Genomic DNA, 16323 nt, shown 5'->3' on the forward strand with positions numbered 1-16323 from the left:
CTGTTGGTAAAAAGAAACCTGTTTGACTGCTTAAGGCAGAAGAAGTGACAACGGTCAAGGTTCTTTTTATAAAATGTATTGTTTATTGTATTGTACACATGATTTGAAGGTTGTACAAAGGTTTATTTAATTTGAAAGAGAAAAAGGTTATTGCTTGAAGCAGAAATGTTCTGGATTTTCAAATGGGGAAAAGGAAATGTGAAATATTTGATTTAAAGAGGTCAAGGTAAAAGAAATCTAAAAATGTAAGATTTGGTGAGAGTGTAGCTGCCAGAGTAATGATTTTATTTCTTCATTTTGGTTCTTTATGTTAATATAATTATGTATGCCCATTAGCCATGCCAATTGGGTTAAGACAGTTATTAGAAGTATTTATGTTGTACCGGAAACTAAGTTAAATGCTCGGAACTCCTTATAAGGTATGGCTGGGACTCTGAACACCTTAGCGGTTGCACTTCCTCCCTTGAGTGGAGATGCGAGTGAAGGTATGTGTTTGTCCTGGATCTTTAATGCCTAAAGAAGCGAATATTGAACATTATATGGGTTTGAACGTTTGATGAAATGATTTTTATTGCAGTTTGTGTTGCTGTGAGTCTGTCGTGGGCACTTGGACCCTTCTTAAGTCTATATGCAGCCAGCAAGGTTTGTTTGTTTGTTCTATTTGCTTTTGTTTCACATTTGTTTGTTTGTACAATGTTTGTTATGTTTCTGTTGTTAATGCGAGGGTTTGTTTGTTTATGCTTTATTGTCTCCGCCAGGCCGAAGGTATGGGGGGGAGTATGTTTTACCCCCTGTCCGTCCGTCCGTGTGTGTGTGTGTCCGTCTGTCACCAGCTAATCTCCGGCACCACCCATAGGCTAAGCTTTGCACGACGTGCTGCAACCTGACCTGGCGGGGAGACCTGTGCTCCGAGGAGCACAGGTTTTTCTACATGGAAAAGTAGTTTTATGTAGTTCGACGTTGGTGTATTTGAGCTGTAAGAGTGCTTGAATAAATCTATCATTATGCAGAACCACTGTGTCGTTTATGACTACAGGAGGGAGTGACACGCAGTACCCATTATGATAGTAAAAAGGCCAATCTATGACGTTGGTCATGCTGATTATCTTCAAATAGATATTTTGGGGGAACCACCAATCCGGCCGACTTCACACAGGAAACCACACTTCCTTGGGTCCTCAGCGATACAAAAAAACATCAAAATAATAGACAATACAATACAGTGTATTGTATTGTCTATTATTTTACTTCTACTCCCTATATCAGCTAATTCTGCTGGGGACCCCCTGGGACCCCACTTTAAGAACCAATGTTCTACTCCACACTGATCTGTCTCCTCCTCCCTCTCTCCTCAGGACAAGCTACTGGGAGGGCTACACAATCTGAACGGAGGACTGATTCACAAAGCGTTGCGTGACCCCAGCACAGTGACCCACAGGCAGGCCCTGCTGAAAGTCATGTCCCAGGCTCTGGGCTTGGCTGGAGTTGAGAGCCAAGCTGATCCACAGGGGCTGAAGGAAGTGGAGGTACAGTATCATATTTTCAACCGTACGCACAGCCAGACCCAGGGGAATATACTGCAGCATTTCTTATTTGGTTGTTTGTGTGTTGTAGAGCTCTTTGAAGTAAAACATTGTAGTTGAAATATCCTAATTGTGCTACTTTAACCCATTCAATCCGGGAACGCACCTCTGTCATTTTAGATTTTTTGGGCTATTCAAAAATAGCAGATATACAAGCTCATGAGCTTGTAGGTCTGCTATTTTTTGAACATTATTGTAAAACATTTTGTTCCAGGGCCCCCCGGAAGCAAAGATTTGAGTTACAAATGTTCGCTTTAAAAAATATATATTCAAAGATTTGCAAAAGATTTTTCAAAAATAGCAGATCTACAAGCTCATAGAATGGCACTGAGTGCCGCGCTATGAGCTTGTATATCTGCAAAAAAAACTTGCGACCCTATTCTGGGGGTGAATACAGTATTGGGCAAAAATAGCAGGTCTAGAATCTCACAACATGTTGCAATGCTTTGTGAGCTTGAAGATCACCTAATTGTCGGCAAAGAAATTTGCTGTAGAGAGAGAAAAAGCAACGATTTTGGACATAAAAGGTCTCCACCCAACAGCGAAGATATGGGTTTTAACTTAAGTGGTTAAATAAGATAATTTTCAAGCTATATATTCAGCTACTGTCATGCAGTGTTGGTAAACTGAGTGTTTACCATACGTGATAGGCAGAGGTTTAAGTGCTGAATGACAAATAGCCACCAGTAGCCATGTTACCACCACCGGTTACAACCATGGCATGGCTCAGGGCAACAATGAGTTCAATGCATTGAACCGAGCGGTTAGATTATTCTTATCAGTGCAGAGAGCTCAGAGGGTTTTAGTAATGGAAGAAGAATTGCAAAGCGTGAAATTAATCAATTCCTAGTCTTGGGTGATGTCCAAAATTCTATATTGCGATGTCATCCCCACCAAAATACAGCAATATTCAATATTATCATACAAGGGAGGGGGGGGCTACTTGCACCTAAAGCCTTCAGCATACTACAAACGAAGCCAACGTTTTTTCTCCTTGGGCAGAGCTTCCCAAACCGAGCAAAGTGTAAAGATGTGGTTACACTCGGGGTTCTAAACCTTAGCTCTGCCTACAGTATACGATGCTGGAACTGTAATTTGACCACTGATACAAAGTTTTCACATCAGCTTGTTACAGCGCCACCAGGAGGCCGATTTTTGCTAAACACTGTCTTGATGAATGGAATACATAGGACCGCAATGGAAACGAGCCCTCAGGGCTTTTTGTGTTATCCTTTTTAGCATCATTGTATAATACAATAATCGTGCCGCTGTACTTTTTTGCAAACTGTCAATAAAGTATTCAATCAATCAAAAAAACAAAGTTTGCGGGCCCTGGGTAGGCAACCCGGCCTGGTGGAGACCTGTGCTCCGAGGAGCAGACTTTTCTAGTTTGTCGATTCTGGCGGCAGACTCAGTGGGCAAAGTGTGTGCTATAGCTCTCTCCATTAATTAATTGCCATCTGGTTCTGTAAACTTTGTTGTCCCTCAGAGAGGGATTATAGAGGTTTGTACCGTATTGACCTGCCAAAGCCAAAACAAGTTCTATTTTGTTTGGAATATGCTTCAGCTTTAACCCAGGAGCTAGGGTGAAACGATATTGTCATATTGTAGACAATAATCCTGATTATGGTGTAAAGTAACTAAGTACATTTACTTAAGTACTGTACTTAAGTACAATTTTGAGGTATTTTTACTTTACTGGAGTATTTTCAATTTTCAATACTTTTACTTCTACTCCACTACATCTCAGAGGCAAATATTGGACTTTTACTCCACTACAATTATTTGAAAATTTTAGTTACAAGTTACTTTGCAGATATACATTATTGGTAGCACTTGCTATGCATCCTATATTATAACCTCATACATTAACCACTTTAGCCCTATTTTATACATAGGCTATTTGACAATAGCCGATCTACAAGCTCACAACGCGTCACATCGCGACGCTTGTACAGTAGATCTGCTATTTTCAAATATTATTTTAGTAACACTTTGAACACAGGCCTTTTAGTTTTAACAGAGTATTTTTATATTGTGGTATTGCTACTTTTACTTAAGTAAAACATCTGAGTACTTATTCCACCACTGGAAATATTATTGTGATAGTTGCTATTATCGAAGATCGGCCCAAGACTACTGTTAATTATCCACCATTCTCTCTCTTCGTCTCAAGGGGGTCCTTCTGACAGGCGCTATGTTAGAAATGCTCACCTGTGGTGAGGATGGGACCGGCGAGCTGAACAAGATACTGTTGGTCCCTGAGAAGCAGCGGTCGGTGCTGCAGGCCTATCACAGCGTGGTATGCGGCGGACTGGAGGAGCAGAGGACTGAACGTTTTGAGGAGATGAGCCAGGAGCTGAGAGATCAGATTGACATGCAGAGGGTCATCCAGAAGGTATCCGCTTAAAGCCTTATGCCTAATGCCTTTACTGCCACGCTCATCAAAATAAGTGGTAACATTGCCCAAGCAATTTCTAAAGGAACCTAGAAAAGATTAGACTCATTAGAGTGCATACCTCTGCCAACACTATGCTTAATCTGCCCAGCCATTCTCAATCGGGGGGCTTGTATCTTTCGAGCGGAGGGGGGAGGGGGGGGGGTGTTACTGGTGTTATATTATTATAACATTGGTAGATCAACCTAATGTATCAATAGTTAGGTGGGTAGGTAGGTAGAGGTAGGTAGACAGACAGACAGACAGACAGACAGACAGACAGACAGACAGACAGACAGACAGACATGGAGACCAGCTACAACCATAATTAATTTGGGTTTAAGTAAGTGGTTAAGCTGAACATCATAACTGTAATATTGTTAAATAATGCTGCTACCTTGACACGGCTTGCATTTGACTCACCTTGACGTGTCTTTTACAAGTCATTGATTCACCACCTTGTTGGGCAATAAACCTCGCTGTTGCACACTGTGCAACGGCCGGCCGGGCAAGTATCATTCTTTTTTTTTTACAGGAACGAGACACGGGTAATGCTTCAAATAATCTGATTTCTTCCTGTCTGTCATCTAAATTAAGAACTTTAGAGTGACCATCCCGGACCACGAGTTATAATATATCGTCCCAGACTTTTTTTTTCTCTCCTCGCACTTCTCAGACCAAAGGCTGCAGTCACTAGTAGACACGCCCACCCTTCATACAGCCAATGACATTAATACATTTAGCCAGATTGACAGTTCAGCGACATATGAGAACTAAACAAGGCGAGTGTCCGGGCGAGTGTCCGGACGCTAATTCCACCCCATCCCTCCATCTATTTCCACCTCCATCCCCCCTCTTCCCCTTCTCACCCCTCCCTTCCTTTACCTCTTCCTTCCAGCTTCGATTGGAGCAGACCAACTCGTCTGGCCCTCTGTCCCAGTCTCACCTGGCAGCCCTTCTGAAGGACCTGGCTGACGTGGAGAGGCTCCTCAGGGACGTGGACCTCCTTTCCGGCCTCGCGCGCCTCCTCCCCAAGGGAGCCTGCGCTGGCCGCGCGTCCCCATCCCCTTCCAACGTCTCCTCCTCTTGGCCCTTTAACGCCACGACCTGGGGTCCAAACGCCACCGACGTTCCCGGAGACGAGGGGGAGGAAGGTGCCCCACGAGGAGGAGGAGGAGAAGGAGCTGGGAAGGGCGAAGCGGAGAATCCCCACTCGCAGTTCTCAGCCTTTGTGCAGCTCTGGGCAGGGCTGCAGCCCATTCTGTGTGGGAACAACAGGTAGGTGTACTCGAGCAAGGATTTATTAGATATTAAAGTCCTTCTAGCGAGGTAGTCGATCTTGCGTGAAGGAGGCAGCTCACCTCCAAACAAACAGCAAAGTAAAACGCCACATAACACAGACACAAGTGGATAAAACTTGTTTGTATGCACTGTAAAATCATGAGTAATAATTCAACTCTCAGAGCTAAATGAATACTGAGAATTATACTTCTCTATGTGTGTTTCCTGGTCATTTTCAAAACATTGCATTTTGAGAGAAAATCACTGTGGACTTTTTCTTGGAAACAAGTGACATGATGACCATAACTGTAGATTCTAGCTCAACAGTGGCTAGCACTCCAAATGTAGGAATATAGAATGTACAGGTTGCAAAGCCACAAGCTTTTAACCCATGATCTATATCCTACAGGATCATTGAGCCCGAAGCTCTAAAACAGGGCAATATGAGTTCCTTAGGCTTCACCAGCAAAGAGCAGAGAAACCTGGGTTTACTTGTGCATCTGATGACTACAAATCCCAAGATCCTCTATTCTCCCATTGGCTCCCAGGTGGATAAAGTGATCCAGAAGGCAAGTACTACAGATAATAGCTTTGGCGTTGTGTGTGCAGACGTTTCACCGTTGGTGCAGGCGTATAAGAATCATCACTATAAACAAAGAAGAAAATAAATGAAAATTGATTGATTGATTGATTGATTGAATATTTTATTAGACAAAACTGCGAAACAGCACAAGTACAGTCAAACACTTGGTCTGAAAGGATAACACCAAAAAAGTCCTTGCGGTCTTGTTCCCATTGGGGTCCCATGTATTCAATTCATCAACATGTAAAAAATAACACCAAAATTCAATATCATCACAAATATAAAACACTATATGTACAGAGTAGAAAAAGGGGGGGGGTGGTCTCCTGTCTAAAAAACTGCTTAGTAAACAATATTTGAAGTAGTTAGTAGTTGTTTATGATTATTTGTTACTTTGCTTAACAAAGTACTATATGGTTATATTCTTAACAGTTTACTGTTAACATTGTCCAGTGTCATCATTTTCACTGATGGATGCTGCATCCACCCCCAGAGAAACTTAATTTGAATGCAAGGGTCTCACTATATTTAATGGGAACAGTGTCATCGTTTGTATCTCATGCTCCAGACATTAATCATGCAGTGTACACCAGCTGTGAGGTGGATTTCACACCAAGTCAATGACTCAACTGATTAATCTGTCCCTATAGCTTCTCGTGCTATATCCCTCTGCTTTCCCAAGAGGTCCAGAATACCACGTTAGCACAATCTGCCATTGATTCTCTGTAAGACCAAACAGTTACCTGGGCCTTGGCAGTGGCTCCATAGATCTACTATCTTAGCAAGTGGACCGAAAAATGTGAGAGCGTGCGAGGAAGAGCGGGACATATAGAGGGAGGAAGGGAGGAATGCGGTAATAGGCTATATTAAGATAGAAGTGAACAGTGAGGAAGAGTGAGAGACTAAGGGAGGAAGGGAGGGATGCAGGAGTAAGCTATATTAAGACACCAGATAGAGGGAGGGAGGGAGGGATGCAGGAGTAAGCTATATTAATCCATTAAGACCGGAAACGCGTCTGTGTCATTTTTTGATTTGAGCTAAAACGCATTATTTTACACTTTGGCTATTCAAAAATAGTAGACATACAAGCTCATAGCGCGGCACAGAATGCCACGCTACGAGCTTGTAGATCAGCAATTTTTTTTAAATCGTGAAAATCTCTGCAAATCTTTGAATATATATATTCTTTTAAAGCAAACATTTTTTTACTAAAATCTTTGCTTCTGGGGGTCCCTGGAACAAAACATTTTGAGATGGGGGTCGGCGGCCAAATACATATCATTTTGGGGGTCCTTGACATGAAAATGTTTGAGCACCACTGATATAGAAACATACGTTTTTTCAGAAAACTGTTGGGATTTAGAAGACATTTGTAGAATCGGAACCTTTCAGGCCTTAATGGGTTAAGACACAAGATATAGGGAGGGAGGGACGGATGCAGGAGTAAGCTATTTTAAGACACAAGTGAGCAGTCCCCTGAGAGGGCTCATAATATACCAAACTAAGGTTATTTTACTCTCTACGTTGCTTTTCTTAGGCCAACGAGACGTTTGCGTTCGTGGGGAACGTGACCCACTATGCCCGCGTGTGGCTCAACATCTCTGCCCAGCTCAGGACCTTTCTGGAAGAGGGCAAGCTGCACCACCACCTGGTCTGGCTACAGCAGGTATACATTTAAAAAAACATATTTTGATCAGGGTATAAACAGTGGCGGAAATAGTACTCACATGTATTACTTAAGTAAAAGTATCAATACTGCAATATGGAAATACAAGTAAAAGTCCGGAATTCAAAATGTGCTTGAGTAAAAGTACAAAAGTATTGGCATCAAAATGTACTTTAAAAAAAAGGAAAAAAGTAAAAGTAGTCATTATGCAGAATGTCCCATTTCAAGTTCTGAAATGTATACAAATCTTTTGAAAATAGCCGATCTACAAGCTCACAATGCGTCGCATCGCGACGCATTGTGAGCTTGTAGATCGGCTATTTTCAAAATGTACTTAAAGTACCAAAAGTAAAAGTACTCATTATGCAGAATGTCCCATTTCAAGTTCTGAAATGTATACAAATCTTTTGAAAATAGCAGATCTACAAGCTCACAATGCGTCGCATTGTGAGCTTGTAGATCGGCTATTTTCAAATGGCTGAAATTTATATACTGTAAGGCTGAAGTGGTTAGTGTATGTTTTGTAATAATAATAAAAATCTTGAAAGTAACTAGAAACCGAAGTGTTCAAATAATTGTAGTGGAGTAAAATATTTGCCTCTGTGATGTAGTGGAGTAGAAGTAAAAGTATGGGAAATTGGAGATACTCAAGTAAAGTACAAATACCCAAAACCTTTACTCAAGTACAGTACCTAAGTAAATGTACTTAGTTACTTTCCACCACTGGGTATAAATCAACTGAACATTGTTTCTCTGTTTGTCTGAAATGCATACTACGATGTGCTCCAGACCCCACAACCGTGGATTGGATCGAGTGGGTGTATAGAGAGAATGGATTGAAGTGATCTGCTAACTCCATCTCTTCTCCCCAGCTGTCCTCAGAGCTGCGTAGACACCCGGAGCTGCTAAATGCGACAGACAGTGAGTTGATGCAGGGCCTGCTGGAGGGCAATTACACCCTTCCTAACACAACCACCTTACTGGAACAGCTAGACACCATAGACAATGCAGCCTGTGGCTGGACACACTTCATGTCTAAGGTATGTAGATGCAGACTATAATTAGTATTAAAATATATATATATATATAGAGAATTTTGTAGTTTGGTTGCAAAGTTCTGTAGCTAGAACTAAAAAGAAAATGCAGTGGTTTTGCCAGCCATGGACTTGAGTTAGATACTTCCTTATTTTGTATTTTTTATTTTGAAATAGAGGTAACTAGAGGGTATGCCCCTTGAGAACGATTTCGTTATTCTGACAGTCTTCTTCAGTTAATGTAATATTTTAGTAATTTTGTTCACATGTTTGATATCTCAAAACTATTGCAAAAAAGATTAGATACTCGTTATTCATTCAAGTACTGGATGAAAAGTACCATAGAACAATGATTAGTTCCATTAGCATTCAGATTGTCGTAAGCCATAGTCATGCTCTAGCGTACCTTCAACCTCTATTAAGACGTTTGCATTATACGTTTTGTTCAGGTTTTTATTACTATCTACATCTTTGCTACTGAAACAACCAACTGTACCCTCAGGGAACAATAGTTTTTTTTTTGTCTTAGCCAGTTATCCACTTGTAAGTCAAAGGTGACAGTCGCCATACAGTATTACATCCATGGACATTAGACACCAGTCCTGAGAGAGACAGTCTGCCATGGGAAGCCTTGACACAAGCAGGAAGAGGCACAGAAACACAATCTTATCGACCCAAGCTCAGGCCGCTATCCTGCAGTAATATGAGTTCTGCGGCCCGAGGCGCCTTGACCCATTAAGATCCTGAGGCCGATTCCAAAAAAATGTCTTCTAAATCCTTACAGTTTTCTGATACATGTTTCTATATCAGTGGTGCTCAAACTTTTTCATGTCAAGGACCCCAACAATTATATGTATTTGGCGGCGGACCCTCATCTCAAAATATGTTGTTCCAGGGACCCCCAGAAGCAAAGATTTGAGTAAAACAAATTGCATTATATATTCAAAGATATTCAACATTTTCATGATTTAAAAAAAATAGCAGAGCTACAAGCTCATAGCATGGCACGAAGTGACACGTTGTGAGCTTGTATATCTGCTATTTAAAAAAAATCGTGACACACACACACTCATGTATATAGCTCAAATCAAAAAAGTCAACAGATGCTTTCCCGGTTTTAATGGGTTACACAATGCTCAACTGTAAAGGCGGTTACACACCGGCGAATATGCGAATATACGCATAATTCGGACTCGTTCCGAATAATTAAAAGACGCTTTTTTCGCTCCGCGAAACTGGTGTGGAAGCTTGCATTGACTTTATAAGGTTTTAAAACAAAACGTATTATTCGCATGAAAAAAATCGCCCCGGTGTGTAAGGACCTTAAGAATAGTTATTTCTTAACCACATGAACCCCCTGTTCTGGGCATGTCGTAATAGGTGAACATTCTGTGAAAATAGGCAGGAAAAGGCGCTGAAAATAACAAGCTCACAACGTGTCGCAATGCGATGCGTTGTGAGCTTATGGATCGGCTATTTTTGGCAGATTATTTGGTGAGGAGAGACAAAAAAGGAGGGGGCCAAGTATAGACCACGGTTGGGTTTAACTGGTGAAGTTGTCGTTTTGTGTGAACAGTCGAAAGCAGTGAGCAGTGGATAATATTCCTGTCCTTCTCCCTGAATTCGAATTATTTTTCCTCCACTTGCATGTTACAGTCCTGCTAACTGCTAAGTATATATGTAAATATAAATATATAATATATATATATATGTAAAATGAATTTATGGTCTGCAATGTTTTATGTCTTATTGCATGAGTGCTCTATGGCAGTGAGCATGCTTTGTATGAGTTGTGCCTGCCTTACTTATACTTGGGGATTCTGATAATTGCAGGTCAGCGTAGACATCTTCAAAGGCTTTCCTGATGAAGACAGCATCGTCAACTACACCCTGAACCAAGCCTACCAGGACAATGTGTCTGTGTTTGCCAGTGAGTTAATGTGTGGTTGTCACAAAATCCCAAGGCACACTTACAAATGTATTCACAACTTTTTGTATACTTTTATACAGTATATTGCAAAAAGAATATGTGTGAATCCCAAGGCACACCAGTGTACCTTGGCACACCAGTTCGGAACCACTGATATAATATACTGGTGTGTCATCCTGACTTCACAAAATTTGGTTCCAAATGAGAAACCAGCAAGAAACTCTTTCAGAACTGTCATATCTTCTTAATTTAAATAATTCAATTAGACTTCTTTATTCATGCAATTTATTCCATTCTATGTCTCCTGGTTTCTGCTGCCCAATTTAAGTTTTTCATCCTTGAAATAAAAGAAAAATAAACAAATTTACTGACATACATACAAACGTAAATAACATCACACAGGACTTGGAGTGTTTTTTTAACACCACAGGAATCAAACCAAAGCTGTGCATGTTCTCTACCTGCTCAGGTGTTATTTTCCAGACGGACAAAGACGGCTCTCTGCCTCCACATGTCATGTACAAGATCCGACAGAACTCCAGCTTTACGGAGAAGACCAACGAGATCCGTCGGGCGTACTGGCGCCCCGGGCCCAACACCGGTGGAAAGTTCTATTTCCTCTATGGTTTCGTCTGGATCCAAGGTACAGTATGCTGCCAGAAGCAATGGCTCTTTAAATACTTAAAGGAATAGTTCACCCCCAAAATGACTTTTTTTCTAGCTTTTAGTCACCCCATGGAGACGAGAGGTTTTGTCGCATTCCTAAGCCAATAATTTGATGACCGACAGCGGTTCCGATAGGAGACACAAAGAGTCTCCTTTGTATCTCTCCTACCGAAACCGCTGCCTACCGGTCCACTGGTCATCAAAATGTGATGACCAATCATTTAATGATGCGACAAAATGCGACAAAAACAATAAAATATCCATGAATTCAAGTCTCCATGGGGTGACAAGTCGATAGGAAAAAAAAGGGTGAACTATCCCTTTAAACTCTACATAGGCCGGCAGTGGCTCGCTTGGGAATCGGAAGGTTGAATGTAATGCACATTGATTGATTTAATACATCAGGCATAAACGTACATTTGATTTGTTGTTCAACTGCCAGAGCTGGAAGGAGAAAGCTTCCTCTTAGCTTGGCATGGCTGCTTTAGTGCTGTCTGCAGATGGCAAAACCAGCACACTATAAATCAACAGTCCCGAACGCCAGTCCACTGGGGCTGAGAATGTTGTGTCAAACGAGTTGGTTTTTTTTTCATTAAGAACAGAATTTGTTTTGGGTAAAGTGCTTACCAGCACGTACACCTGTGAGTGTGGATGCCAGCGCAAGCTGCAGATGAAGCACTTCCTCTCTCCTCGAGTCATTCTTTATTTAGGAGGTAGGAGAGAATAGAAGCTGCTTATTTGACAGATAAAGTTGAAGTGGTGTGATGCACTTGGGCTTGACGGGGCAGCCGGAGAGAGACATGGCTCGTTAAGATGTAAAGTGCAGTTGATTTAAGCCACATTTTATTCCTCAAACTGGTTTTTATATTAAATTAGCTTACGTTATCTGCTAGTCTTTTAGTCTGAAGCGGGGGGTGGGTGGGACTTTACTTTTTCCTCCTGGCTTATATTTTTACTGTAGCTAGCACTTCTCCTTTGCACACGAGCTCTGCAAGCTTTGCACATATCCTATATATATCCTTGTTGCATTTCATGCTCAACTTCTTCTCATACTGTGTGTGTGTGTCAGTTTGAGTTAAACCACTTAAACCCTATACTTTGTTGACTGGGGTCTCTCAGGGGCTCTTTTTTCCCCCTCTGCACCAAATCTCTTCACTGAAAATAGCCAATGTACAACGCAACATTTTGGTGAGCTTGTAGATCTGCTATTTTTTGAAGAATGTTTGGCTATTTTCTTCCCCGAATGTTCACCCAGGGTTAAAGTGGTTAGGATTGAAATTTTGAGATTTTGATTGTCCTTCTGTTTCTAATGTCTAATCATCTCTATTTCTCTCAGATATGATGGAGAGAGCCATCATTAACACGTTTGTGGGCCACGACGTGGTGGAGCCTGGCAACTACGTCCAGATGTTTCCTTACCCGTGTTACACACGAGACGAGTAAGGAATGAGTGTCTATAACAACAGAGAGATATTAATAATCGTGAGCAGTATGTGGTCCAATGGTGGTGGCCTTGGTATAGAGACAAAACAATTAACCCATTCAATCCAGGATCTGTCATTTTAGATTTCTTTGGCTATTAAAAAACAGCAGATCTACAAGCTCATAGCTATGAGCTTGTAGATCTGCATTTTTTTTTAATAGTGAAAGTTTTTGCTAATCTTTGAATATATATTTTTTTAACATTTGTACCTGTCAAATGTCTCAACAAATGTCTACATTTTTCTGAAAAACTTTTGCTGCTATATTAGTGGTGCTCAAACTTTTTCTTGCCAAGGATCCCCAAAATAATTATGTTTTCGTCTGCCGATCCCCATCAAAGTATGTTGTTCCAGGGACAAAGATTTGAGTTCAAAATGTTGTGTCAAAAAAAATAATATATATATTCAAAGATTTGCACAAATGTTCTTTGATGGGGATCGGCAGCCGAAAACATAATTCTTGTGGGGGTCCTTGACAAGAAAAAGTATGTAGATCTGCTACTATGAGCTTGTAGATCTGCTATTTTTTAATAGCCAAAGTATTAAAAAATATATGGTTTTAACTCAAATCTAAAATGACACCGGATTGAATGGGTTAAGATGAGTAATATGTGTACAGTAATACATGGCACAGGACATCACATTCAGTGTGATATACGTCATGTACTGTATGTAATGGACAGTAGCACCACTCATTTCATTTGATGCTTTTGCGTCACCATACTCATGCTTTTTATATAATACCAGCTCGGATCGGGGCTGAAACCTTGACCAATAATTACTATGAGTCATATGTCCTAGATATGTCATCGACAACTGACGTCACAGGCTGGCCCTATGACTTCAGTTGGAGCCACACCGCCACTAGTTCATCCCCTGGGTCGTGTAAGTAATTTCTCTATGGAGAATAACATTGGGTCATCTTAGAGTCGTCTCATATAAGAATTCTTGTCCAAAAATAAACAAACTGTCTCTGCGATATTGTCAGGGAGGTGGCTCTGTATCGTTTATGATAGTCAGTCACTCATATTTGATACAGTCTGTTTCTGGCGAAAATGTAAGTTGATGCTTTATATCCATATGAGTGAAACCGCCGGGATCATTTGTTTATTTTTGGAACACAGTTCTTATTTGACACGATATTAAACACGTCTATGGGAATTCAGAATGGGGGGAAAAAAACGCGACCCAGGTAGGATGCGTAATTACGTCAGACTTCGGTGCTCTATAGATTTTATATAGCAACTATATAATATCTTCCTTATAATGTAAAGCTCAGGGGAATTTACACACAGTACTGGGATAGACGCACAACGCACACATGTCAAGATGTAAATGATCTAGTACTTGTCATCTTCCGTTAACCTTTTGTTTGGTGATTATTGACACATGTTTTGTCGTGGTTCAGCTTCCTGTTTGTGATTGAACACATGATGCCTCTGTGCATGGTGATCTCCTGGGTCTACTCGGTCGCCATGATGATTCAGCACATCGTGGCTGAGAAGGAGCATCGCCTCAAAGAGGTCTGTCTGTCAGGCATTAAGCCTTTCTCTGTGACCTTGGTTTGTACATGTACTTGTCTAAATAATGTCCCATTGCTTGTCTGTAGCTGTAGTATATGTTGGTGGACACTGGACAATGTGTCTGCCTCCCTTTCTGTCTCCTTCACTTTCTGCCTTATTTGCCTTCTCTGTCTATCCGTCTGTCTTGTTGTTTGTTGATCTGTCCGTCTGCATTCCTGCATCTATTCATTCAATGATTATGTCCATCTCCTTCAGACGTGTGGCAACCTGTAGCAGAATGATGTCACTCACACTTCCACACTCTCTCATGCCCCCTGCAGGCAAACGTTTGGTTGAATGTTTTTTTTCTTCTCAAGGTGGTGATATTTTGCGCTGATATGAAACCTGTTGGCCGTCAGATCTCTTGGCCCTATTGTGAACCCATTCAATCAGGGAACTCATCATTTTAGATTTCTTTGGCTATTCAATAATAGCAGATATACAAGCTCGTAGCACGTCATTTTAGATTTCTTTGGCTATTCAATAATAGCAGATATACAAGCTCATAGCGTGGCACCAAGTGCAGTGCTATGAGCTTGTAGATCTGCTATTTTAGAAAAATCTTGAAAATGTGTGAAAATCTTTGAATATATATATTTTTAAAGCGAACATTTGTAACTGAAATCTTTGATTCTGGGGGTCCCTGGAACAAAATATTGTACAAATGTTTTCACGATTTTTCTAAATAGCAGATCTACAAGCTCATAGGCACCGAGTGCCGCGCTATGAGCTTGGATATCTGCTATTTTTCAATAGCCAAAGAAATCTAAAATGACAGAGATACGTTTCCCGGATTGAATGGGTTAAAGGTTTAATGACATTCACTTTTACACCACATTCAAAGTCTTTGTCCTGGTCCTTCAAAAGTGTACAAAAAGTTTTAAGTGAAAATTCCATTCCAGGTGTTCCATGGCAGGTGTTTTTTTCTCACATTTCTAAAGCCTTTTCAACTGCAATGAAAAAATAAATCTTTGCCTGCGGGTGTCGCTGGTGAGGGATTTTGCCTGTCAATCATCACCTCTGCTCCGCCCCCCCCAAAGGAAAGGATAGGGGAGGGGAGGGGCGAGGAGGAGAGTGGGCGGGATTAATCGACTGTGACCTCACTGTCGAAGGGCCAAGCTCAGATTACTTTTCAGCCTAATAATTCCGAAAACCCCAGACCACAGAAAATCCACTGAATGTTCTAAGTTCAGGTTTTTTGGGTGTAATTGAGGTCATAAAACCCCAAATAAAACATTGAAAATAAAAAAAGTGAAAATGAATGTCATGATACCTTTAAGTTACACTCAGCACCATACAAAGTGGGTCACAGCCTGCATTGCTCAGGATCTGATACACAAAGTAAATAGTTCATCCTCTAAGACTCATAAATGTTATGTCCTCTCCTGTTGAAGAGAGTTGCAAGAGAGTAATTGTTGCAACTGTAACACCCAGGACTCAAAACCGGGTCTCCTGCATGGGAAACTAAACATCTTCTGCTCATTCAAGAGGGAATCCCCACTTAACCTGGGGGAATATTGTCCCACCTGACCTCGGCTGTCCACCTTTTCTAAATGGTACTGTATATAGGGCCTTTCTCCAAAGGAAGAGTACTAGCGAGACCACCTCCAACCACTGCAGACGTGCTAGTTATTATTGTATTAACATACTCTGCCATACAGATTGGTTAAAATAATGTTTTATTCATTAACGTGAGTCCCGGATTGCAGTTTTAAACGACATGTGAAGTTCATCAATTCTGTGGCCAGATTGCTCACCGGGACAAACATAACTGAACACATTACTCCTGTGCTCAGATCACTAAGTGCTGTGTGTGTGTGTGTGTGTGTGTGTGTGTGTGTGTGTGTGTGTGTGTGTGTGTGTGTGTGTGTGTGTGTGTGTGTGTGTGTGTGTGTGTGTGTGTGTGTGTGTGTGTGTGTGTGTGTGTGTGTGTGTGTGTGTGTGTGTGTGAGGTCGGAGATCACTGCCGATTTTTGCTACTTTGGTGTATTTCGCTGCAATTGTTTCATTTAATGTGCAGCACATTTTGCACAAGCATGACATGGGCCGTACAAGTAAGATTGACTTGAATCAATTCCATCGTAGCTGGTAATGATGTAT

At 41.2% G+C, this 16323-nt stretch overlaps 1 protein-coding gene across 1 annotated transcript in view; it reads left to right on the plus strand.

The window, feature by feature from the left end:
• abca2 (ATP-binding cassette, sub-family A (ABC1), member 2) overlaps nt 1-16323 on the plus strand; it is a 107010-nt gene that overhangs the window by 55909 nt on the left and 34778 nt on the right. The window contains exons 7-16 of the mRNA XM_080433892.1: nt 1356-1526; nt 3760-3981; nt 4919-5298; nt 5711-5870; nt 7422-7550; nt 8423-8590; nt 10418-10514; nt 10984-11157; nt 12517-12619; nt 14070-14184. Coding sequence (XP_080290018.1) covers nt 1356-1526; nt 3760-3981; nt 4919-5298; nt 5711-5870; nt 7422-7550; nt 8423-8590; nt 10418-10514; nt 10984-11157; nt 12517-12619; nt 14070-14184 — 1719 coding nt within the window. The remainder of the gene's footprint in view (nt 1-1355; nt 1527-3759; nt 3982-4918; nt 5299-5710; nt 5871-7421; nt 7551-8422; nt 8591-10417; nt 10515-10983; nt 11158-12516; nt 12620-14069; nt 14185-16323) is intronic.

The sequence above is a fragment of the Gymnoscopelus braueri genome (assembly GCF_963280865.1).
Source record: "Gymnoscopelus braueri genome assembly, chromosome: 7".
NCBI classification, from domain to species: domain Eukaryota; kingdom Metazoa; phylum Chordata; class Actinopteri; order Myctophiformes; family Myctophidae; genus Gymnoscopelus; species Gymnoscopelus braueri.